This window comes from Mus musculus, chromosome 3, assembly GCF_000001635.26.
Source record: "Mus musculus strain C57BL/6J chromosome 3, GRCm38.p6 C57BL/6J".
Lineage (NCBI taxonomy): Eukaryota > Metazoa > Chordata > Mammalia > Rodentia > Muridae > Mus > Mus musculus.
Genome location: NC_000069.6, coordinates 84,115,839 through 84,141,146, shown reverse-complemented (window position 1 = coordinate 84,141,146; position 25,308 = coordinate 84,115,839). Strand labels below are relative to the sequence as shown.

The window sequence follows — 25,308 nt, the reverse complement described above, 5'->3', positions numbered from 1 at the left end:
TCTGTCTACAGCGCGCAACGTTTATGATGATACCCAGGACTCCTTAATTTATTCCAGATGTCTGCCAGGCACTAAGAGGAAATAAAGTTTCAGCTTCACTAAGTGACAGAGTCAGAGTTCAGACCCAGGCTCTAGAGCCTACTTTCTTTATATGTTCCCATGCATGGGCCTTTCTTTCATGAAAAAACAAGTGCAAACAGGCCTTGTGCCCCCCCCCCCCGTGTCCCCCATCTCCCCAAACTGTCCTTGTGGCTCAGGAGGACCTTTGGTCCTCTGGCTATTTTCATCTTATGCAGATGGGAGGAAATGGTAAAATAAAATATTACATTGTCAAAATTCCTTTTCATTTGATAATGCAGATTCTCAGTAAAGAGGTAAGATGTTCCCAGGACTTTAGAAAGCCTGGGTCTCACCTTTGTGGTTGTAGAGCCAGTACAAAACTGCTGTTCTGAAGATGAAGTTTGTGTTTTAGTTTTTTTCTTTGGCTGAGTTGAAATTTTTTTCCTGTTGCCTGAGAGCAAAAACAGATTTAATTTCTCCCAGGCAGTAGAAACCCAAGGAAATCAGTCAGTGAAATGATTTTATCCTTTCAGGATTAATATTCTCAAATAACAAAGTTGGCCAGTTCTGGGTTAAAAACGTTCACCTTCACCCTTCAATGGCATTTTGACACTAAAGACTAACACTGAAGACTAGCCACTTAAAGATGTTCAGTACTGAGTTTTTCTGCAGAGTTATCAGTTTTGTTAGTTCCATTCTCTTCATGTCTTCCTATTTTATCTTCACATTATGATGTAATATGTTGCTGCTTATTGAACCCGTCAATTTGGGGGATGGAAGTGTACAGTGAATTTTGGAAATGTAATGAAAAACATTGTATCTGTTTTCTCCTGAATGAGACATAGTATATCTGGGATCCACTGATGCCAAATGTTGGTAATTATTAGACATCAGCCCCTCAGGATTCATAACAAATCAATATTATGGTCCAAGGTAAAGTAGAATTCTGGAATTCAGTTTATGGAATTTGGATTCTAGTTCCATTCTTGACACGTAAAATTCCAACAAACTCAAATATGGTTACTATACTATCAGTTATAAAATTTGATATTAGATGTGGCCCTTCTCTATGACAGTGTCATGACTAAATGCTCATTATGTGGTGTTAAGTACAAAATATAGACTCTAAACAAATATTGCAGTATGATTATACACGTTAATGCTAGGGTTATGTTTATAGTCTGTTTTCTTGGTCACTCTGATGAAAGTGTAATACCTTCTGAATTAATTAGAAAACGTAACTAGTCAAGCACCTTGAACCATGCTGCCTCTAATCACAGATGCTGGCTAGGCACCACGTACCTTACCGCTTCTAATCAAGTACATGTACCATGCTGCCTCTAATCACGGATGCTGGCTAAGCACTGTGCACCATACTGTCTAATCACGGATGCTGGCTAAGCACTGTACCCTGCTGCTTCTAATCATGAATGGTTCACCAACAATGTTTTGGGAATGTTTTCAAGAACAGTTGTAGTAACGACAGTTCATGAGGAGTCCACAGTTGCAGTCCTCAACGCCATCCACTTTCTTTTCCTTTTGTTTTGGAGACACTTTGTGTATGTCTAGATTCCTGGCTGCTTTGTCAATAAACATTTTGCAAATGTTTTCTTTTAGGTAGTTATCTGTCCTCTCAGTTTCTTAACATGTCTGTTTGGGTGAGCAGTGGTATTGGCCTTTATTAAGGTTTAGTTTCTGTTCTCTTGAACTTGCCTTTCCAGTTTATTTAGAAAGCAGTGGGTCCCTATCCCATCCTAGTCTTAGGGCTTCTTTCTAATTATTAAGTGTGTTAGTCTTTCCAGCCATTTCACTTTCCCTGACCAAATGCTTTTCCACCCCGCAGTGGTCAGCAAGAGGGTCCCCTGGCCACTAGATTAAATACTCCATGAGTGTATTTCGCTCTATGTATATTAAATGCATCAGTGTATGGGTCAATAAGTGGATCAGTGATTGCATGAGCTAGACAGCTTTTCTATCACATAGAGTTAACTGCTTCATAAAACCTTAAATGAAAACCAGCTTGGACAGCTGTTACCACAGTTAGTTACCACAGCTGCGTCTGAAGCATGATCCATACTAAGTCCAGCACTTTTCCCTCTTTCTTTTTTCTTTGACTCTTGTTCCCGCCCTCATCCCCTCCCCCCCCCCCCCCCCGCCTTCCTTTTTGATATATGGCCTTATTATATTGCTTAGACTGGCTTCAAAATTTGGGGCCTAGGCAAAATCCTCCCATCACTGAGTCTTTTTTTTTTTTTTTGCGGGGGGCGGGGGTGTTTGCTTGTTTATTTGGTTTTGGGTTGTTGGGTTTTTTTTTTTAGATTTATTATTTAAATTTTTTATGTGCATAAGGGTTAGCCTGCATGTCTGTATGTGAATCATGTGCATGCCTGGTTCCCACAGATGCCAGAAGGGGTCACCAGATGCCCTGAACCACCATGAGGATATTGGAAACCAAATTAGGGGCCTTTGTAAGAGCAGCGAGTGCTTTTGACTCCAGAGTCATCTCTCCAGCCTCCTGTTTTTTGGCTTTCTAAACCTCAGAGTGTCAGAGCAGCACATTATCTGATGGCGTAGCTGCCCCCCCCCCCCCAGCTAGTTTTCCTGCTTCGATGAGAAGGTGTGAGGTTGTTCCAGTCGTGAACAGGCAACTGTGCTCATGTAGAGTAAGTCTCCCTTAAGTTCCATGGATGGCATTGAATGAGATGGTTTCTTCTAGTTCTGAAATGCTCATTTCTAGTACATTGTTCATTTGTAGACATAGCTTTTTGATGTTATGTTTTCTGAACACAGCTGTAGTAAATGTAAATAAGTAGTAAAAAGTAATTACGTATTTCTTATCTTCTTAAACTCTTTCCACCAGAAAGATGTATTCCAGCTGAAAGACCTGGAGAAGCTTGCTCCCAAAGAGAAAGGCATAAGTAAGTACTAGGAGACCGACAGAGGTGGGGACTCGGGGGCCCAGGACTCAGGCTTTTCTGCACTCTTCTTTCCTTTTATGGACAATACCGACATCTAGAAATAAATATATTTGTAAAAGCCCCATGTGATACTCCTTAGGAATCGAAGCAGTCTCTGTGTTTGGACACTCTGCATATATATATATATATATATATATATACTGCATATATACTGTTATTGTTTATTTCAACGGAAATATAGATTATAGTGTTTGTCAAATATGATTTGGTATCTTTACATAGTGCATGAGTTTCCTGAGGCTGTATTACTATTTATTATAAATTTGATAGCTTAAAGAAAATGGCTGATTTTCTGTGCCTCTGAGCTCTAGAGGCAAAAGATTGACATGACGGTGTAGGCATGGTTGTGTAGTAATAGTTCTGGAATTTTTGTTTCTTTAAAAAATACAGAACTATTATAAGAATATGTTTTCATTTTAACCCCAGGTGTGGGGTCCCAGCAGCTGACTATGATTTGCTTCGTGCTCCAGCAGAGGCGTGGTTTTGCCAGTTGCAGTTAGTTTCTGTTTTCGTATGGAATTCTGGGAATTTTTAGAGGGTATATAAATGCCAGTGCCCCAATAAATTGGGTGGGTGGTTGCTGGTTGTTCAGGGGGGTTTGGTTGGAGTTTGTTAGTAGTTGTGCTCCAAGAACTAAGAAAAAGTTAGATTTAGATATCTCTTTCTTTCTCTCTCCCTCTCCCTCTCCCTCTCTCTCTCCCTTTCTCCCTCCTTCCCCCCTATTACCGCCCCCCCCCCATCTGTGTTTCTCTCCCATCTAGTGTTAGGAGGTGAAACTGGGTGGATAAAGGGCGGGAAAAAGAAGAACCCACAAAGTAGCAAAGACCAGCTACAGCGCTGGCTCCCTGGGATCCTGAGGAAGAATGCTTTCCTTCTGTCCTAGGATCCGCAGGCTGCCAGCAGTGTGTGCCTGATTCCTACTCTTGGTGCCATCTGCCAGTGTCCTTCTTCCTGTCTTTGTTGTCTGTTCCCTTTCTCTGTGACAGTCATTAACCATAGGGCTGATTCTGCACCCAAGGTGATTTCATCTGGAGATCCTTATTTTTTAATTACACTTACCTGCTGGTCAGACTTTGCATTGCTATGACAGAATGCCTGATGGAACAGCTTCAAAGGAGAAGTTAGTTTTGCTCAGTTTCAGAGGTTTTCAGGAGAGACAGGTAGAATAGCAGCTCTCATCACTGAGCTAAGGAGAAAAAAATGTTGTAATTCTTCTGTTCTAAGATCACGACTGTAAACGTTTTGAAGTTTTATTTGTCAGTGTGTATCTGTAAAGATCTGACATTCTGCGAGGGGATCATACAGCTTATGCAGTTTTGTGTGTGTGATTATGTGTGTGTGGTGGGGCAGTGAGTGCTGGGGCTTACCCAGGGCCTCACCCTCAGCCTAGTACTCTACCACTGAGCTGCGCTTTGCCATGCATCTGTTTTATATAACACCTCGTCTGCATGTGTAGATAACTTGCTTTGGAAGTGAATTCTATCCTATGACTACTTATCAAACTTGCTTAGTTGGTCATCTATGGTTGACTAAATAGATCAGTGCTTCTTATCCTGTGGGTCATGTTCCCTTTGGGGGTTGAACGAACCTTTCGCAGGGGTCACAGAAGATCACTGGAAAACGCATTACTATTCATAACAGTAGCTAAATTACAGTTAGAAAGTAGCAGTGAAAATTATTTTATGGTTGGGAGTCAGCACACATGAGGAACTGTATTAAAGGGCCTGAAAGTTAGAAGATTGAGAACCGCTAATCTAGATTGTGTACAAATACTGCTGCTAAAAATATTATGTAATTAACATGCTCTGTGCTCTGGACTGAACTGTACTCTTTCATAATTCATATGTTGAATCTCCAACCCTCTGGAAATCGGACCTTCACGAGGGAGTTTTGCAGTCTCAGTACTTGAGAAATCATGAGTTGAGTTAGTTTGATCTCCATGGTGAGAGAGTGTCACAGTCAAATGGAGAAATACACGATTATGTGAGGTGTTAAGAGTGGAACTCTAATTATAAGAACAGGAAGAGAGAGGTCTTTGTACATGTCTCCTGAGGAAAGGCCACCCGGAATGACAACGCAGGCTGCCTGTAAAACAAACACAGCTTCCTCACCAGTCACTGCCGGGCCTGTCTTGTCCTGGTTGCCAGAACTTTGGGAATGGGGACTGGGCACAGGGCCTTACCCTGAAGCCAGTGCTCTCTGGTGGTGCCTTAACTGCTGCGTAAGGGCCTGTCTGTGGGAATCCAAGCAAGCCAAACCTTTGTCCGCAAGTGTTTGTCCACCTCTCATTACTTCATTAGGCTCTCTGTCTGCAGGAGAAAAATTGAAAATAAAGGCTGCGTAGCTCTCAAGAGTTTGACTGTGTATTCTTAAGTTGCCTTCGGGAAAGGTTTGACCAAGTTGTGCTCACTGGCTATTCTTTTTCTTTTCAGTCCTGGGCGTTGTGTCCAGGTCCTGTCCACGCTAGGGGAGCACTGTGCCACGGAGAGGCTCCTCCCCTGTGCCCCGGAGCCTCCCTGCTGGCTCCTCTGGCTCCTCCCCTGTGCCCCGGAGCCTCCCCACTGGCTCCTCCCCTGTGCCCGGGAGCCTCCCTGCTGGCTCCTCCCCTGTGCCCCGGAGCCTCCCCACTGGCTCCTCTCATTTCAGAGTCCTTTGACTTTCAGTGTAGACTGTATGAGTAGGGGTGAAAGTTTTGCACATTGACACATTTGGTGTCAATTTTACATATTAGATCTTTAAATTTTAAATAAGTTTTATAGCTAGAGATCTGCTTTAGGAAAATTTTAAATAGATATTAAAATAGGGTTATAGCTTTTGGTACATAGGAAGTAAGCATAATTAGTAGATTCTGATTTTAAATCTTAGTCCTAAATATTGGAACTATTTTGTTTCTGTATTGCTTAATCTTTCACAACTTTTAGTTTTCTTAGCTGAAGGTAATACATGTCTATTTCTGGGAAATAAAGAAAAAGAAGAAAGTAAAACTCACATTTGATCTGCTTGCCATGCAAACTCCTGTCACATTACTACATACTGTCGTCCCCTCCTCATATGCTACACAGGGCAGCATTTATTTATCCATGGCATTAAAATTGGCATAACATTGCATTGTGGTTTTAGAAATCCAGTTATTGGGCTACTTTCCAATTTCTTTAGATACTAAAAAAATGCTTTGACAAACAGGTATGTCCATCTTTGTGTTTTGTGGCTGAGATCATACAAGTGAAATTTCTTCAAGAAGGAAAGGCATGCATGTAGTTTTAGGTACACTGCAATATTTTCCACTCAGGTTGATAATACTGGTCTCCTTGAATCCTTTCTTTTATCTTTCCATTTGTAATTTGGTTGTGGGGGGCCATACTGTTTGTTCTAGTGTGTCTTCAGAGTGGGTTGAAAAGGCTAGGAGTGGGGCTTAGTGATAGAGCACTTAGCTACATGTTCAAACCTGGCTTTAAACTCTACCACTACAAAAATAAATACAGTGCAGGTAGCTAAAATATATTTACCATCACTGTGTATAGGACAAGTTTATTGGTTTTTAAATCACCACACAAAGTCTAGGTTTTCTCATGGTGCTGTGATATCTACTCTGTTTTGGTTAGTCCCCCTTGGTGCCCCCGTCTCACGGGTACCCTGTAATAAGTCCCAGGGTTGTTCCACCACCAGTGTTCAGCTGCCACCTTTGTGAACCTTTCTTCTCTCATGCCTTTTTCCAGTTTCATGGCCTCTGTCCACATTTCACTCCCACATAAGCTCCTAAGGTCTGTGTGGAAGAGGACCTGCAATGTTTGCCTCATGAGCCCAGGACACCTCACTTTTGTGTCACACCTAGATGCCTAGCTCTTACTTGTAATGTTCTCTGCAATGTTTCTCTAGTTATTTGCTTTTGAATTGTACATAGGATGCTGCTTAACTTAGCGTCTGTGAACGTTTTCTCCCCAGCCGCCATGTCAGTGAAGGAAGTCCTTCAGAGCCTAGTGGATGACGGTATGGTTGACTGCGAGAGGATCGGGACGTCCAATTACTATTGGGCTTTTCCGAGCAAGGCTCTTCATGCCAGGAAGCGCAAGTTGGAGGCTCTGAACTCTCAGGTAAGTCACCGCCTTATGAAGAGATGTGCTTTGTAGGACAGAAGTGTTTCCCTTAATGCTTTTCTCAGTCAGTGGCTTCCCTTAAACTTCAATCATACATTCTTATTTGGGCTCAACGCCTAAAGGAAATTAGCATCTCTTTCTCATAAAAGGGTGTAGCTAAGGGTGTAGCTCAGTGGCAGGCTGCTTCCATAGCTTGCACAAGCCCTGGGTTTCCCTCCCAAACACTAAGCATAACAACACAAAACCATAAAATGACCTTAGAGGGCTTCACCTTTTATTTTCCTATGTTATATTTTCTAGTATTTTAGTTCTTTTTTTAAAAAAATCAGTAGACTCTGGGAGGGACAGCTTTAGATTTGGTTTATAGGAAATGATGGAAAAGGAGAGTGTAGGGGGTATGTGCATGCACTTATGTGTGTGTGTGTGTGTGTGTGTGTGTGTGTGTGTGTGTGTAGAGAGAGAGAGAGAAAAGGGGGTGAGCTGGAGAACAACCTTTGGTGTCTTCCAGAATGCTGTTACCTCCTACTGAGACAGGGTTTTTATTGACTAGAACTTAACAATTAGCTAGACTGGCTGGCCACGGAAGTCCCAGGCATCCTCCTGTCCCCACCTTCACAGTGCCAGGTTTACAAGCATACATCACTGTGTTTGGCATTTTACATGATCTGGGGATTGAATGAGGTTCTTGTGTTTTGCTTTACTGTGAGATTTTTGTTATTGTTGTTCTTTTGCTTTCTGGTGTATTTTTTATTTTTTTGAGACAATGTCTTGTGGCTTAGGCCAGCCATAATCTTGCTTTGCATTTGAGGAGATTTTTGACCCATGATTATTCTGCCTTCACCTCCCAAGTGTTAGGATTATAAGTGTGTGCTACCAACCTACAGATTTTGGGAAATGCATGATTTCCTGTGTCTATAAGTACAGTGTCTTCCCCAGCAGTGTCACTGTGTGAGACACCTCCTTACTTTGCTTGTTCTTCCTTCTGGTCCTTCAGCTCTAGCCCACTGCTCTTGCTCTGTTTAAGACAGGACCTCTCTGTAACCCAGGCCCCTCACACGGCAGTCCTGCCTCAGGAGGCAGCTGGCCTTTTATGTCTTTAGAGTTTTACTTTTCCAGACTTGCACGTGGCAAATGAAACCATCCGTGCTGCAGCCTTCAGATTGGCTTCTTGTGCTTAACAAGATGCATTTGAGGTTCCACTGTGTCTTCAGAGGTTTGATAGCTCATTTTTCTTATCAGTGAATACATTTTATCACATTCAATATATCTCAATACATGCATTGAGCTTTTGGACATCTTGGATGCTTCCAGGTTATAAAAAAGATCTGCTATTAGACCTTTGTGTCCATGCTTTTGTCTAGTGTATGCTTTCAACTTATTTGGGTACCGAGGGCCCTCATTTCTGGATTATGTGGTTAGTGTGTTTTGTGTGCCGTCCAGTGTAGATGCACTGTTGTACATTTTCATCTGTGGAGACTGAGTTTTCCTGTCATTGCACAGCGCCATGGTCAGTAGATGATATGTGTTTGTCTTAACAACATAACCAGCCTGTGGTGGTATTTCATTGTTTCTGTTTGCAGCTCTCCGATGCTGTGGTGTGGGGCTCCAATTTATACGTGAGTGCCATCTGTATGGGAGAAGATAGAGTTTTATTTTAATCTTTTGCTGACTTTTCATTGGTTTCTTCAGTGTTGATGTATAAACCCCTTGTATCCAACGACTTGAAAATATAATACTGAAGAGATTTTGGAATCCATGGTCAGGGCAGAATTCTTATTTTTATTTTGTAAAGATGGTAGCTACCCAAATATCTGCCGAGGGAAAATGAAAATTGAGTCTTTTTCATTGTAGAAAGGAATAAATTCTGATACACAGTACAATGTGATGGTCCCTGAAGATATGCTAGGGAAATAAGCCAACTATAAAACAGGCCATAGTATATGACCCCACATGTCTCATGGCCAAAGTGCATCATAAGACAGGGAGCAAATAGGAATTAAAAAGGCCTGTGCCCACAATGCCTTTGGAGAACACACCTATAGTGACCTCATTTCCTTCCATTAGGTCCCACCTACTGATGGTTCTACCACCTCCCTGTATTCCCACTTTGAGTCAAACCTTTAACATGGCAAGGTTGTAAACTATGGCACGTGGCTATTTCTTTAAACCGTATTGCATTTTTCTGTCTTGATTTTTGCTTTTATCACTTTTGTGAATTCAGTTTTCCTTCATCTGTTCTTAGCCAGATTCTCACACTTCTGACACTTTCTCAGACCCGCTGACATTTGTTCTTTACCCTTGTATTAAGAGCTCACCACAAATATAGTAAGTGGTTTTGACGTGCACCACTGGTGTCCTGTAGTAAACATGACATGTGTTTACTAATGTAGCCTGTGTCAAAGGGAGGCTTGTATATTTGTGGAAGGGAGAGCAACTGTGGTGAGTACTTGGATGGACATAGGGTGAGGCAGCTAGCAACAGGAAGACAGCTGGTACCATACTTCTAAGTGACCAGATGAGAGAAAGAAACAGACAGTGGGAGGTGCTTCTGTGATCATGTGTAATCTATACTTTAAAGATAAGTATACACATATGAAGAAGCGTGAGGCTGAAGACTTGTTCAAATAGGGGCAGAGCCTAAGTGAAAGGTCTTGGGACTTGGAAGCCACTTGACCTCTTTACCTCTGGTCTCCTTGGCAGTTAAGCCTTTATGCAGCTCTGTTATTGTTGATTATTTCACTACTTGTGGTCATATTCTGAATAAGTATGTTGCCTTGCAGTCTTTTTATAAATCTGGGTTAGGTCTTCTGTTAGTTATTTTTTACTGGGTGAAAAAACAGTGTATTCAGACACTGTAACTTCAAGAAACAAACCCTGATACCACCCTCCATTTCTGTGTGTCTGAAAACTCAGCGTGGTTTCAGTGAGTCCCTCTGGCTCTCGGTCTTGTTGGATGGAGGCTGCATTCTCAGCTGAGTGTCGTCCTGGGGGAGCACGGGCTTCCCAGCACAGCCCTTCAGTTAAGACACTTTGGCTCTGTAGACCAAGGTTTCCCTCCGTTCTCACTGTGGGTCTTTCCAGAGTGCAGTTTATTTCCTGCAGTCATGCCTAGACTGTTACCTAATAAATGTCAATTCTATGTAAACAGTTATGCTTATAGAACAATGACAAAAATGTGAAAGTCTAGTACAGATGCATTTTCCCCCTGAGAGCTTTTTTATTCTTAGGTGATTGAATCAGTGTTTGTGGAGCCCCTGGGTACAAAGGGCAATTACAACAACAACAACAACAACAACAACAACAACAACAACAACAAACAGTCTTTCTTTTGGTTAAATTTTGCTTAGTACATTCCATATTTATTTTTGTTTTCTGTTTGCAGTGTGCTGCTTCTAAGGATATATAATTGGGTTTTGCATTTTTATATAAGCTGACAATTTCTGTCTTTTAGTGTTAGACCATTTATATTTAGTGTTAGGATCAGTGTGATTGAATTTGCTGTCATAGTTGATTTTTGTTGCTTGAGAATAAAGATTGTGTTTTCTTTATTCAACAAATAACTTACTGAATGTTTGAGCCTTCTAGATGGTCAGTTCTGTCTTACATTGGGTACTCGGATGCTTATTATACATTTCTTGTCCAATGGAATAAGGCAGAGATGTTTAACCTTAAATGAAAAAGGCCAAATATGGTTTCTCATGCTTTAATTCTAGACTTACCATAGTTCATAGTAACTAACTATACTGGGTACTTGGGTAATCCTTATAGAAGCAAGCAAGCATGTCTTGGTAGTACTGTGAGTCTAACTATTTCAAAGTTGATAGCAGTTGATGTTTATACCGAGTGATTAAAGACCAGGCTGTTTCTGTTCCCATTGCTCTGGTTTTCTTGGACCACAGTGTAAGAGGTTAACATAAGCCAGATTTGCCAAGCCATCATATAGTAGCTGCTGTCAATATACTCCTGTCCTACTGGTCTGAGATTTGGCATCCCATGTAGTTTAGGGTCCACCCCTCTGTCATCTTCTCTTAGAAGCCGAGGTAGCAGCTTAACCTGACATACCCACCTCTGTAAGTCAGAAGCCGGGGCATGCCAACAGGTAGGCCTGGGTCCTCTGCCTCCTGTTCTGAGCTCTGTTCTAACCCACAACAGGGCTTTGGTTTTGTTTTTCTCAAGCAGATGGAAAAACTTGCAAGCTTTTCTTCAACTTTCCAGAGGCTTGCTTTCCCCATTTGTGAGAGAGGCCAGTCTGCTTTTATGGGCTGTGGTGCGGGTGAAGTGTAAGGTTCCTGCTACCTTAGGGTTTCTGCATATGGGGCCACACATTGAGGTAAATTATGGCTCACCCGGGAGTGTAGACGGGAAACTTATTTGCTCAATCAGAGCAAGTAACTGAGGGCGTGCATTTTATGGAAGGCCATTCAAAAAGGAGAAGCCAGTGTTCATGCTTCGTAGGAAACCACTGTGAGCCGGGTGATTTTTATACAGGAGAGCAAAGTGAGTGACAATGGTGGCCAGGGCCTGAAGGATGCTGCTTTGCTGTGTGACTCACATGAAGACGAGTCACTGCTGATTGGCCACACTCACGGCTGCACTGAAGGATCCGCTCCTCTGCAGATTGCCAAAGTATAATGTTGACTTCCTTTGAGTTTTCTTGTTAATTATTTCCAGATTGGCCTGGGGTGGGGGTGGGGCAGCTCTTCATTTCCTTCCTTTTAATGTCCTTCCTGTTCTGCCACTGACTCCAATTATGTGCTGGAATGTGCTTGTCTCTTGAGGATAGACATTCTTATAGGAAATTTGAAAATTAAATCAGGAAATATATTTTTTTCTCCTTCATGCTTTGATTGTATATGTTGGTCATCATTGAAGACAGTCTGAAGGACTCACAGTTGTAATTTGTTTTAAGTTCACCATTTTCTAAGATGGCAAGCCAACTGTGAGCTGTCCATGTCATGTGTTAACCTCCTAGAGACTTGCCATGTGCTGGTAAATTCTCTGAGTAGAAAGAATAGGCGATCTTGTGCCTAGAGAATTCGAAGTTTCCTTGATAAGGCACAGTTATCTAACTTACTTGGAAATAATTAACAAGAAACTAAAAAAAAATGTACCTGTATAATTTTTAATATGGTAGTGGCAAATGCTAAGCTTTGCTGTGTATTCTGTTATACAGTTTAGGACAAAGACAAGGCTCTTAAAATGTTTTAAATGGCATTTATTTATTTGTTTGCTCATTCATTTGTATGTATAGGGCTGTATGTATGTGCCATAGCACATGGGTAAAAATCAGAAAACAACCCACAGGGGTGAAGTCTCTCCTTTCACCATGTGGAAGGTGATCAGGCTTGGTGGCAAGTGCCTTCACCGAACTGAGAAATCTCACACCCAAAGACAAGGATAGAAATATGTATAGTTAACAAGGAGTTCTTAGAAATGTTGTTTTGAACTGAAAGGTGGGATAGGCTTAGAGCAGTGTTTCTTAATCTTCCTAATGTTGTGATCCTGCAGGACGTTTCCCCCTGTAGTAAACCCCAACCATAAGTTATTTTGTTGCTACTTCATAACTGTAATTTTGCTACTGTTACAAATTATAATGTAAATATCTGATATACAGAATGTCTTATATAAAACTCTTAGCGGGGCCACGACCCACAGATTTAGAACCACTGGTTTAAATGGAAGTTGAGATGTCTGAAGAGGCACTGTTGGTGTCTGCTTAGGAAGGTTTAGTGAGTGCTGTATCCTACGGTTCTTATACCTGTATGAGGCATCAGTGTTGGTATTAACTGTGTTTTACATATCAGAAAACTTGCTCATGGAGACACTATTAGGAGATGATAAAGGAAGATTTGCATCTATGTGTTTTGACAGTGTGGCCCATGCTGTTAAGAGAAAACAAACAATTACATTCAGTGCATAGCTGACATCTAGCTTAGGAAGAATGTGCAAAGACTTGTTTGTTTTGTGGTCATGGAAGCATAAAGCTGGAAGTCACATTGAGGCCATACTATTATGGGATGTCTTAGTGGCTGGTTTTGTTATGTACACCAAGCAGAGGAAATGCAAAATTTCCTGCCAGAATAAATTTATATTTTTTTCTAACATGGTTAAAACAATTAGATTATAAATGTTAGAAGACAGTGTTGTTATTTTCCCTCCCTTTGATTAATGTGCTTAAGATATTACTGATTTTGCTGAAAGTAACTCACAGTATAGTATTTTTTTTTCTACAAAGCTAAAATAAAGATCTAGGTTGGACTGAAGAAATGGTTTGAAACTGGCCCCTCTAAGTAGCTGTGATGCACTTGTAGTCTCATAAATTAAAGTGCTCCGGAGGCAGGAAGAGCTTCCTCTAGAGATGCTGCAAATAGCAAGGCACATGCTGTCTCATTCCTTTTGAAATTCATGTTTCGGAATTTGATACCAGAAGCAGCTATTTTAGCTCATGTGACAGTTAGAAATAACTAGATCCCTGTCACAAGTCCTTGTTGTGGTGACTCTGTGTGTAATCTGAAGAAACTCCCAAGTGAAGTGACATTTCTCTGTATCCTAAAAGTTGTAAAGAAATTGTTAGGGGGCTGGAGAGGGATGGCTCAGCAGTTAGGAACTCATTCTGTTCTTACAAACACCTGAGTTATGTTTTAGCACCCATACCTTAGCACCACCTGTAACTTTAGCTCCAGGGGGATCCAACACCTCTGACCTCCAAGGGCACCTGGGCTCAAGAGCAAATAGCCTCCCCCTAATATAATTAAAAATAAAATAATTGTTAAATGTCTAGAATGGCCTTGAAGTTAATTCTTAAAGCAATCATCCTGGTTTCATTCAGCCTTATAAAGGATGGCGGCTCTGACACATCACATGGAGGAGGCTCTGCTTGGGCAGCAAGACCTTCAGGAGGTTCTCACCTTGTCTCCATCCCCCACTTAGTCTGAGAGGGTCTATGCCCAAGTGAGGAGTGTGGCAGGATTTTGCTCCTATGCCATGTGTACAGTGTGTATATTTATCTTTCAGGGGATGTTCTATGGTAATTCCCCTTGTATTGGACATGAAGTGTAGCCAGTCTCAAAACAGAAAGTGGAACTGGCGTTGCTGAGGTCTGGGGTGGGGAGGGAGGTCTTGTTGAACAGATGAGCAGTTCTGGAGATTACAGGTCACAACAACCTGACTGCGCCTGGCAGTACTGAGTCGCACTCTTAGAAATTAAGGGTAGGAAATGTTGTATGCACTTTATTTACATTTTATAAGTCAAAGCAATATTTTAAATTTGCAATTAAAACATGTGACTTCTTAAAGATAAGAATTTAATTAGCATGGCAGCAGCTGTATAGCAGTATTCAATGGCTTCTGAGACAGGTAAGACCTAGGAAGTCGCTCCCCCAGAACTTTTATAGTTCCTTATTCGGAATCTTGTTTGGAGGCTAGGCCAGGCCAGCCTTTCTAGGAGTTGGTGTATAGGAAGCATTGCATTCTGACAAGTAAAGAACATGAAGCTGGATTTCGTTGTTACTTTTGGAGACAGTGAGAGATGTTCTCAGTTTGGAGTCTCTGCCGCTGCCAGTATTTAGAAACAGGCATGTAGAGATTTTTACAGCTAAAATCGAGTCTTCAAAGAGTAAGTCTACTTTGGGACTATGTAGATAACTAGAATTTAAAAAAAAAAAAATAAAGACAGGCACTACCTCCGTTAATTCGTTTGATGAATGTTTGGTGAATGTTTGCTGTGGCAAGCATTATGACTGATGTCATCACTGTGACGTGGCGTGGTCCACACAGTCATGAAGAGTGACTGAGGATGTTACTTATGTCCATCTAACAAAACACCTGAAATAAGTAACTTGAGGGGGAAAGGGTTTACAGTCGTTCTTCCTGTGGTCAACAGTCAACAGCAGTCACCACCACAGAGACTGTATTCACACTTCCTCTGTAGCACGAAGAAGCCTTTGTGGAGTTAGAACCACCACAGCAAGCAGTCTTTCAGGGGAGGGACTATAGCTTGCTCATCTTTTGTTGGTAGCATGTACCACAGTGACTGAGCTGCAGAGAGATCTGCGAAGTGCTGAACAAACACATTAATCACTGCGCCCCTGCCTGACTTCAGCAGAGCCTGGGCTCAGTCCTAAGTGCTGAGCACTTGGCCTAAGAGTCTTGCCCTGCCCTACAGTCCCTTTCCTTCTGCCTGATAACATATGGCAGTGAAAATGATTTCCACCAAACAGTCAGGATTATTGGAACACTGGTGTAATATTGACTTTAAAAAAAAAAAAAAAAAAAAACTTAGCTTTGGGAATGAATGTTATGTGGGAACAATTAAGTGTGTATTTTTAACTTCATCATTTCATTTTTCTACCATTTTGCCTGAATTATACTTGACAGGATTCTGAGTAACAGATGCAATGTGTTACTGAAAAGGAGGTTCTGTAATCAAAAGAATTTGGAACCCTGGGTTCACACAAGTAGCTAGTTTGAATTCTTGGAGCCTTTAAATATGCAAGTCTTCCTTATCCAGTTTCCTTGAGCTATTAGTGTTCCATGAAACACACTTTAGTAAATTCTGTCCAAGTTTATGGTGTCACTTCAGCAAATTAAGACTGTATGCACTGCCACAGAGTGCCCTCTCAAGTTTGAATTCATTCTGGTTGCCTGAGATAATCTCAGCTTGCAAATTGCATTGCAGCTTGTGTAGACCTCTGCTGGTGTCAACAGGTTCTTTTTTCCTGGTTAAATACACCTGCATGGAGTCTCTGAAGAGCCCAGCTGACATTCCTTAGCCTTAAGAACCCTCTCACCAGGCACTTAGAAACAGACAACTTGGTTAGTATATTTGTAGTGTCTGTCTTACAGGTTATGCATCTATTTTTTTCTACCCAGTTAGCTTACTTCAGATCTGTCTCTGAGAGACATTGGCAAGCAAGAATTTTCCAAGCTACAGAAGTTCACATTGCCCTGATATTTTAAAAATAGTCACATTGGCATTTTTCCAAAATAAATTTGTATATAACTCACTTAAAACCAAATACTATTAACATTCTTAAAGCATATAGCATTTTTACTTTTAATTCTTTGTATATGGGTGTGATTGGGTCAGGTCTCCTGGAGCTGGAGTTATAGGCAGCTTGGGTCTTGAGGAAGAGCAGTACAGCATCTTAATGTCTGAGATGTCTCCCTCTCCTCTCTTGCTCTATTGCTGACATTCTTATGTATGAGTAAACAAATGGGAGAAAAGGAATTCAAATTGGCTTCCATAATAGGGATTCATTATCAGAGGTAAGAATCTAGAGGTAGCCTTCTCAAGGGTGGCTAATTGCACTACACTTTATCTAGACTGCCTTTGACATTTGACTTTCCCTGTTTGGTTCTAAGTACTTACTGAGACTCCTAAGTCCTCTCTCAACAGTGCCCAGAAAATAGACTTCCCATCCCCTCCCACCCCACCCCTCTCTTTGTCTCTGTCTCTCCCTCTCTTCCTCTTCCTCCCTGTTCATCCCCACTCCACCCCCCCCCCCCCGAATCTTTTATATAAGAGGAAAATGTCAGCATGCCCCTTTGCCCAGGCAGGCGTCTGTTTCGGTCTCATTGGCAGAGTCTGAGTTGACAGGCTTATACTGAAAGATTGTTCTGGGAGCATCCTGTTCTTTCAGAGCACATTACCACTCTAGACTGAACAGAAATTGGAGCTCTGTTAATAGTGAAAGGCTTTGTAGGAGCAACTAAGAGATTCTGCCAAATAACATCCATATGTATTTAAAGCCTTTTAAGCCGGGCATCCTAGCTGCTCGGAAGGCTGAGGTAGGAGGGTATTTAGAGGCCACCCTGGACAATGCAGCAAGCCTCTGTCCCTCCACCTCAAATGAAGATGTGCTTTTAAGTTGAATATTATTTCTATCTCTTGTTGTGTCAGATACCAAAGAGTTAAATACTGTTTGCAGAGATAGGGTGACTGGAATATTAGAGATGGGAGAAGGAAATATGCATGTATTTTATTGATAAACAATTTGAAATAATTGAAAAACAGTCAATGGTTAAAGCTGTTGAAATGCATGCATTTGATGCTAGTTTTAAGTTGTCAGAGATTTAGAAAAAAAAGTTTACCATTTGCTTTGCTCTTGTGTGCTTTGCTCTTCAGGCTAGGCTTCCAGACTTCCCTAGAAATTACTCTTCTTTGCCGTCGGAGCTTCATGGTGTGGTTGAAAAGGGTGACCCTGTACTAGTTATCGAATTCCATAGTCCCTGCTCCAAACACTATTCTGTGTTTCCCAGGAGATACAGGCTTGTGAGCATCATTCTAGACAAATATAAATCAACCAGTCTGGAAAAGACCCAGTCCACAATAGCCAGACCTTAATGCCCTGCCACCAGGTGGTGGCAGAGTGTCAAAAACCATGCATGCCATTAAAAACCCTCATTTCAGTTTGTTTGCAATATTTGCCCCAAAAGGCCATCAGTATTTTATAAATTTTAGTATTTACATTCTAGTAGCAACTCCAGCTGCTCTGTATTTTATAGCCATTTCATAAAAATTAACCCTGTCAGCTGCATTTGTGTTTAAAGTGAGCTTTTGACTCAGGGCATGCATGGTTCAGACTTAATGATTTCACTTGATCACATTCAGATACAGAGTCTATCAGTTCCCTAGTATTTATATTGATTTATAACCATGACTTGCCTACATTATAATTTTTTTCTAACCAACTTAATTTTAGACTAGATATAAAACAGTCTCAACTTTGAAATTTGCTGATTTTCATATTTTCAAGGCTATACATTTACATGTTGACTAACCTTTAACACTTCAAGATACTTCAGTGGTAGTCTCACTGGCATCATTGCCTGTCATCTAGTAGCACCCAAACCAAATTTAAATCTTAACAAACAAATGAAGAAAAGTACAACACACTTCCTAGGACAATGGGGCAGCATACACTTTGAGGATGCCCATTGTAAAAACGTCAGTTTGTGTCTGTCTAGCTAATTGATGATGACCAATAGCCGCTTGATTTTTATCAATAATTTTTAGTTCATGTAATAAGGAAACCAATAAAGGACTAAAAATATAGTTGAGTGGAGATACCAGCAATTGACAGTGGCCTGTCGCTGCTTGCAGTATCATCACTAAGCTTTTCTTTCTTAGTAAGTAAGATTTGTGCCTGTCAGAAAACTGAACAAATACAATGTTGCTGTAGTTGAACATTGGTGTTGCTAGGAATAGACAAGAGAGTAAGGCTGTGTGGAGAAGCCTAAATGGAACGCATGTGAGGGTTGGATGTGAACACTGTCTCCACAGAATTATCAGCAGATCTCTGTACACACCTGCGATGTGCATGACCACTCACAGACAGCATGAGCAATACATAATACATAAGTATTTAACAATGAAAAACACGTATGGGTTGAGGGTATAGCTAGCTTTAGATTGCATATTTAGCATACTTAAGGGTCTAGGTTCAATTCTCAGCACTACAAGGAAAAAACTTGATTCATAAAAATGTGAAGATTTATTAAATATCAATAACTGAAATCAGTCCAAGGGGTTGGGTGGCTCAGGGTATAAGGCACTTGCCATCTATTCATAAGGACCTGAGTTCAAATCTCCAGAACACATGAAAAACTGGATGAGATAGCACATAACTGTGATCCCCAAATACCCACAGCACTGATAGGCAGAGGCTGTCCCTGGAAGCTCCTGGACATCTGCCCAGCAGATGCAGAAGTAAACAAAGAGGCCCTGTCTCCAGGTGGAAGGTGGTAAGTGCTACAGCATAGATGATCCTTGAGACATTCTAAGTAAAATAAGCCACTCCCAGACTCTCTAACATACCCAGGGTCATAGGATCAGAGATGCCCTGAGCAGAACTTGGGCGCTAACTCACACAGTCAGTCCCAGAACACCCAGAAGAAGCTCCACTCCCAGGGGCTCTAACACACCCAGGACCACAGGATCACAGGTTCCTAGGATCCCAGGAGCTTGGTCACACCAGGGCCTAACAGAAACAGAAACTAAACAGAGACACCGTGAAACTAACAGAAGTTTTGAACAAATGGATCTAACAGATGTTTATAGAACATTTCCTCCTAAAGCAAAAGAATATACCTTCTTCTCAGAACCTCATGGTACGTTCTCCAAAATTGACCATATAATTGGTCATAAAACAGGCCTCAACAGATACAAGAAGATTGAAATAATCCCATGCACCCTGTCAGATCACCATGGGCTAAGGCTGGTCTTAAATACCAACAAAAACAACGGAAAGCACACATACACATGGAAGCTGAAAATCCCTCTGCTCAATAATAACTTGGTCAAGGAAGAAGTAAAGAAAGAAATTAAAGGCTTTTTAGAATTTAATGAAAATGAAGACACATCATACCCAAACTTATAGGACACAAAGCAGTGGTAAGAGGAAAACTCATCGCTCTAAGTGCCTCCAAAAAGAAACTGAAGAGAGCTTACACTAACAACTTGACAGCACACCTGAAAGCTCTAGAACAAAAAGAAGCAAATTCACCCTAGAGGAGTAGAAGGCAGAAAATAATCATACTCAGAGCTGAAATCAACCAAGTGGAAACAAAAAGAACTATACAAAGAATCAACCAAACCAGGAGCTGGTTCTTTGAGAAAATCAGTAAGATAGATAAACCCTTAGCCAGACTAACAAGAAGGCACAGAGGCAGTATCCAAATTAACGAAATCAGAAAAGAAAAGGGACACATAACAATGATATATATCTTAAAATAAGTAATCTATTTGTTAGATATTTATAGCTGAAAATATTAAAATCATGTTCTGCAAACATCATGGAAATATTATTGGTAATTTTTTCTCACTGTGCTTGAAATTTTCTTAATGTTTAACTTCAAAGAGTTTTTGCTATTTTGAAATTTTCTTAATGTTTAACTTCAAAGAGTTTTTGCTATTTTGAAATTTTTAAAATATACTTACTGATAAAATAATTTCTCTCTTAGAAACACTGGTAATCTTTTTAAAGTAAATTTATTGTTAGACAATGTACACAGATATATAATGCATTTTAAATACTCTTACTATGTCAGGTGGTATCATATAAGGGCTTTTGAATATATTTCTTTTTTTTAATTTTTTTAAAATTTTTTTATTTTTTTGAGACAGGGTTTCTCTATGTAGCCCTGGCTGTCCTGGAACTCACTCTGTAGACCAGGCTGGCCTCGAACTCAGAAATCCACCTGTCTCTGCCTCCCAAGTGCTGGGATTAAAGATGTGTACCACCACTGCCCGGCTTGAATATATTTCTTAATGATTCATTTTTAATATTTTATGTTCTTTTACTATGTTTAATTCCCAAAGAATATTTTGTATGTTTTGAAACAACTTAGTATTCAACATTAGATATAGGAGCCTCAGTTATGGATAATATTAAATATTCACTAATGATATTTTTAGGGTGTGAAAGGATATGAATATAAAGGTTGAACAAATTTTTATGTATTATTTGATTCTCAAAATACTCAATATGATTAATATGTTTGATGTATAACATGCACTTAAATAATAAAAAAATTAAGAAAAAAGAATATTATTCACTGATGAAAAGAAATTAGTTGTCATAAACCATAGGACAGTTTGGAATTCAGAGGGATTTCAGTGCATATTGCTAAGTAAAAGAAGCCAGGCTAGGGGGAAGAAGGAGGAATGACTAAATAGAGCAAGGAGAATTTTGACCAGTGAAACTATTCTATGTGAGACTGGAATGGTGGGTGTGTTTCCTAAAACCCCCAGAGTGCACAACAGCAGTGTTGGATCCTAATGTGCCCTGGACTTCAGTGATAGTCATGTCAGTGTAGGCTCATAAATTGTGAGAAATGCACCGTTTCACGTAAGATTTTGGTAGTGAGGAGGCTGTGGATATGTAGGCTTAGAATGTGTGAGAAAACTCACTGTGAACCTAAAACTACTCTGAAAAACAAAGCTGTTTTTAAAATAACATAGACACATTAGACTTGGTGGTGCATGCCCTTAAACCCAGCAGTCAGAGGCAGGTGCATCTCTAAGTTTGTATATATTTATATTTACACACATTTGAAATTTATCTGAACATAGTGGATTATGAAGCATTGTGCAGAGGTCCATCTGGTTTACGTTTTGAAATGTTACCTTTGTTGGTCTGTGTGAATGTAAAACCATACTGTGCGCTTATTAGGAAGGGATGCAGTGGGACTGTTGTATTTTCTGTGTGTATTTTCATGTCTAGGGACAGGGCAGCCTGCAGTGTGCTCATAGAAGAGTATTGCGTTAGAGCCTTGAATCGAAAGATGAAACCTCTTTTTTTCTAGGCCCGGGCAGTTTACTATTCTAGTTGATGCTATTTGTTCTGGTATACTAGGCTGTAAAGATGATTATCATTAGCCTTAGTGACATATGGGGATAGATGTAGTATAATATGTAGTTGATTCTGGTTTTATTTTGTAAAAATATACCAGGATAATTTGGTCTTTAAAGGAATCTTGTGATGAGCACCTTTTGAAAATATAAGATAATATCTTTTTAAGGTTTTTTTGTAAGTGTGAACTTTCAATTTCTAAATACAGAGAGATATGGAGATATTTTTAGTTCAAACTACAATGTATAGCAGTAATTTTCTTTTTCTTAGAAGCTATATTATATTTTTGTATTATTAATATCTTATGTATTTCAGTTGGTTTTGCTACTCAGAGAAAAGGAAATTTTATTTAGATCAGTACTTCGCACAACTGTGGACCCATAATCAGCCGGATCATCATCACCTAGGACATTTATAAGTGCAAATTCTTGGGACTGTGGCTCAGTGGCAGTGTTTGCCGAGTGCTCAGCGAGCTGTGGGTAGAACCCCACCACTGTTCTCGTCGGAAGCTCAGGAAGTGGGACAGCAGCCTGCTGAAGAACTACTGGCTCACTGACCCATCTTCAGTGGCGACCAGCACAGTTCATTCCCCTCAGAGCCCTGGTCTGATTTAGTTCCACAGGGCCCATTAGGAAGTATGGCATATGACTTCTTACAGATCAAAACAAGACCAAACCTAAAACCAAAACAGAGTCCCAAGCCTGATGGCCGAGGCAGCCTGCCAAGAGCTGCGGCTCCCGTGGGCTTGGGGTCAGTGTATGCAAACTAACAAGGACCCGCAGCCTTCGGCCTGTCATGGAGATTGTGCCCTGTGTTACCAAACTACTTAACATGACAACTCATGAATGTCCTGCTTCATGTTTACTTCATGCTACTTCATGATTATCAGTAGACTTGTACCTGAGTGTTTCATTCAAAAAAATATAAAATGTATGTTAGCGTGTTTGTTTTACATAATTATTATCTTTAAGGCTAAGGTGTCTGATTTATTTTATAAATAACTTCCATGTTTTTAAATATGTACGTGTATTATTTTAATTGGAGAATTCCCCTGTTCTTGAATTGAAGTGATGTATACACTTAAAGATTATTTCAGGTAGATCCTACAGGATGTAGAATATTAACTTTTTAAACTTGGAGGTTTAAAAAAAAAATCAATTGGGCTCTTCATTGAAGAACTGGATCTTGTTGCTAAATTTCAAGCCTTGATGCTTGTTTTGGCTTAGAAAGCTGCCACATGTGTTTTGTTCTAACTTAAGATAGTGTCTCTAGAAGAGGCACAACTGTTCGGCTGCCGATGTCTGTGTGGCCTGTAGACGTGTGCTGTCAGAGTCGGAGCCTGGAGAAGCAGTGAAAGGAGGTTGATGGTGCTTCCTGCTCGCACTTTCAAAAGTAGAGGCATCCCGACAGTAGAGCTACCCGCTTCCTAAAGATGATGTTTCTGAATTTTAAGCAAGACTGGTATTTAAATACTCATCTCCCTCTATATAGCTAGATTTATATTGTGAGAAGTCAGTTTCTTTTCAGCTAATAAATTAAATGAATGCAGCCCTCAGTTACTTCCCAGATGTCTGTGATTCCAGAGTGACAGAGGCTTCTCTCCAGAGTCTGGAATTTCTTAGCTTATAGTAAAAGATGTGGTAGACGCTGGATGTTGCGGCTTTGCTGCGATTGTTTATTACTCAGAGACTCAGGTGAGAGTCACAGCTTTGAGGGGTCAGGAGTGCTCTGAGGTTTGTCAGTCCTTTCTAGGGATGTGCTTGTGGATTTTCCATACTCACTGTCTGGATTGGCTTCCGCATGGAATTTATCTGCCTTTTAAGCCGAATAAGATGATTACATTAATTAATTAACCAATTAAATATGTCTAGAATTGGCAGCAGGAAACAGAGTCTTTGTCCTCTGAGAGATTAATGTGTGGAGTGCAGCTCCTCTCAGATCCCTTCTTGGGAACAAGTGAGATACAGACCTATTGAAGTGCACCGTACAGGTCTCCATGAACAACCTATGGTAGTTTGGAGTGACCCTATTAGTCAAAATGAAATGAAATTTAAATAGAGATTTTTAAAGGAGATATTTCTGAATTTTCAAACCCAATTTCTAACTGAAGTAATTTGAGGTAGAGGTTATTTGTGGATAGAGATGGAAAGAGCTAAAGAGTATATAAAAGTGTTGAAGACATATTGCTCAGGGTTGGGTGTAGTGTGGTCTTTAGTCCCAACACCCGGGAAACAGAAACAGGGTCTTCTCTTGAGTCCCACTATGTAGTGAGGTCTACATAGTGAGACCTTGTCTCAGAAACAACAAATTTTTTTTTAAAAATTAAAGGTATTTTTTTTTTGGATGAAATAAGAAAACACTTAGTTTTTGTGCAGGCTAATTTTATGTTAGCTTGACACAGGCTAGTCATCTGAGAGGAGGGAACCCCCAAATGAGAAAATGCCACCATAAGATCTGAAGCAGTTCTCAACCTGTGGATCTCAGACGACCCTTTGACAGGGGTCACCTAAGACCATTGGAAACACAGATGTTTAAACTAAAATTCAAAACAGTAGCAAATTAGAGTTATGAAGTAGTAATGAAAATAATTTTATGATTGGGGGTCACCACAAGATGAGGAAGTGTACTAAAGGGTCAAAACATTAGGAAGGTTGAGAACCACTTCTGTAGAGCATTTTTTAATTGATGGGGATTAATTACTAATTAATTAGTAAGTAGGGAGGGCCCAGCCCATTTGGATGGTGGCACCCTCGGCTGTTAGTAATGGACTTTATAAGAAAGCAGGCAGAACATGCCATGAGGAACCCTTTCATGGCCTCTGCATCAGTTCCTGCCCCAGAATTCTGCTCTGTCTGAGTTCTTGTCCTGACTTCCTCCAGTGATGGATATGGAGGTGGAAGCATAAGTCAAATAAAACCTTCTGGCCACAAATTCCTCTTGGTCATGGCGTTTCATCATAGCAGTGGGAACCCTAACTACGACACCTTTCTTTAATTCTACTCTAATGATTCATAATTTTTTTAAATTAGAAAAATTTTTCAGTGTAGCCTTTAATATTTTTTTCTAACACAAGCTAAGCCAACAGTCTGTTTCATTTTGTCTTCTAAAGGGATCTTCTAGGCAGCTTCTCAGCAACTTACTTAATGTTTGATTCTCTAGCTGTCAGAGGGAAGCCAGAAGCATGCAGACTTACAGAAGAGCATTGAGAAAGCAAGAGTTGGCCGGCAAGAGACGGTATGTTTGTGTTCTATAAGTTACATAATAATATAAATGTGTGCATGTGTGTCTATTAGACAGAATAGAAATGTAAATATTGGAGTCAGGCTGCCTGAGGTTGGAAATCTCCTAAATTCTGTTGTTAATTTTCTCAGTTGTTACATGGGGAATAATAAAATACGTTTCATTGGGTTATTGTGTGGATTTAGCTAGTTAATATTTGCAAAGCTCAAAGGGACATCTGGTACATAGAAAGCCCTATTAAATACTTATGTACATTTTTTAAGTGTTGTAAAATCTTTTGGCACATAAATGGAAAATGATCAACATAATATTCTTGTGATGGCTGTTTTTGGTCATCAACTTGACTACATCTGGAATTAACTAAAACCAAGTGATTGGGTACACTTGTGAGGGACTTTTTTTTTTCCTTTAATTAAATCATTTGAAGTGGGAAGACCCACTTATAATGCAGATCTTTTGAGGTGGGAAGATCCACTTTTAATCAGAGCCACACCTTCTGGTAGCAGCCTATATAAAAGACATGGAAGAAGGAAGCTTGCTCTTTTTTTCCTGCTTGCCCTCCTTCTAATTGGCAAGTTCATT

At 40.3% G+C, this 25,308-nt stretch overlaps 1 protein-coding gene across 2 annotated transcripts in view; it reads left to right on the top strand.

Moving 5' to 3' along the window:
- The window catches only part of Mnd1 (meiotic nuclear divisions 1), a 67,866-nt gene that overhangs the window by 14,652 nt on the left and 27,906 nt on the right, over positions 1–25,308 (top strand). Inside the window, exons 3-5 of one of the 2 annotated variants that reach the window (NM_029797.3) lie at positions 2,921–2,978; positions 6,981–7,129; positions 24,646–24,720. In NM_029797.3, the coding sequence (NP_084073.2) occupies positions 2,921–2,978; positions 6,981–7,129; positions 24,646–24,720 (282 nt within the window). The remainder of the gene's footprint in view (positions 1–2,920; positions 2,979–6,980; positions 7,130–24,645; positions 24,721–25,308) is intronic. The other variant, XM_006502262.4, reaches the window with a different exon arrangement.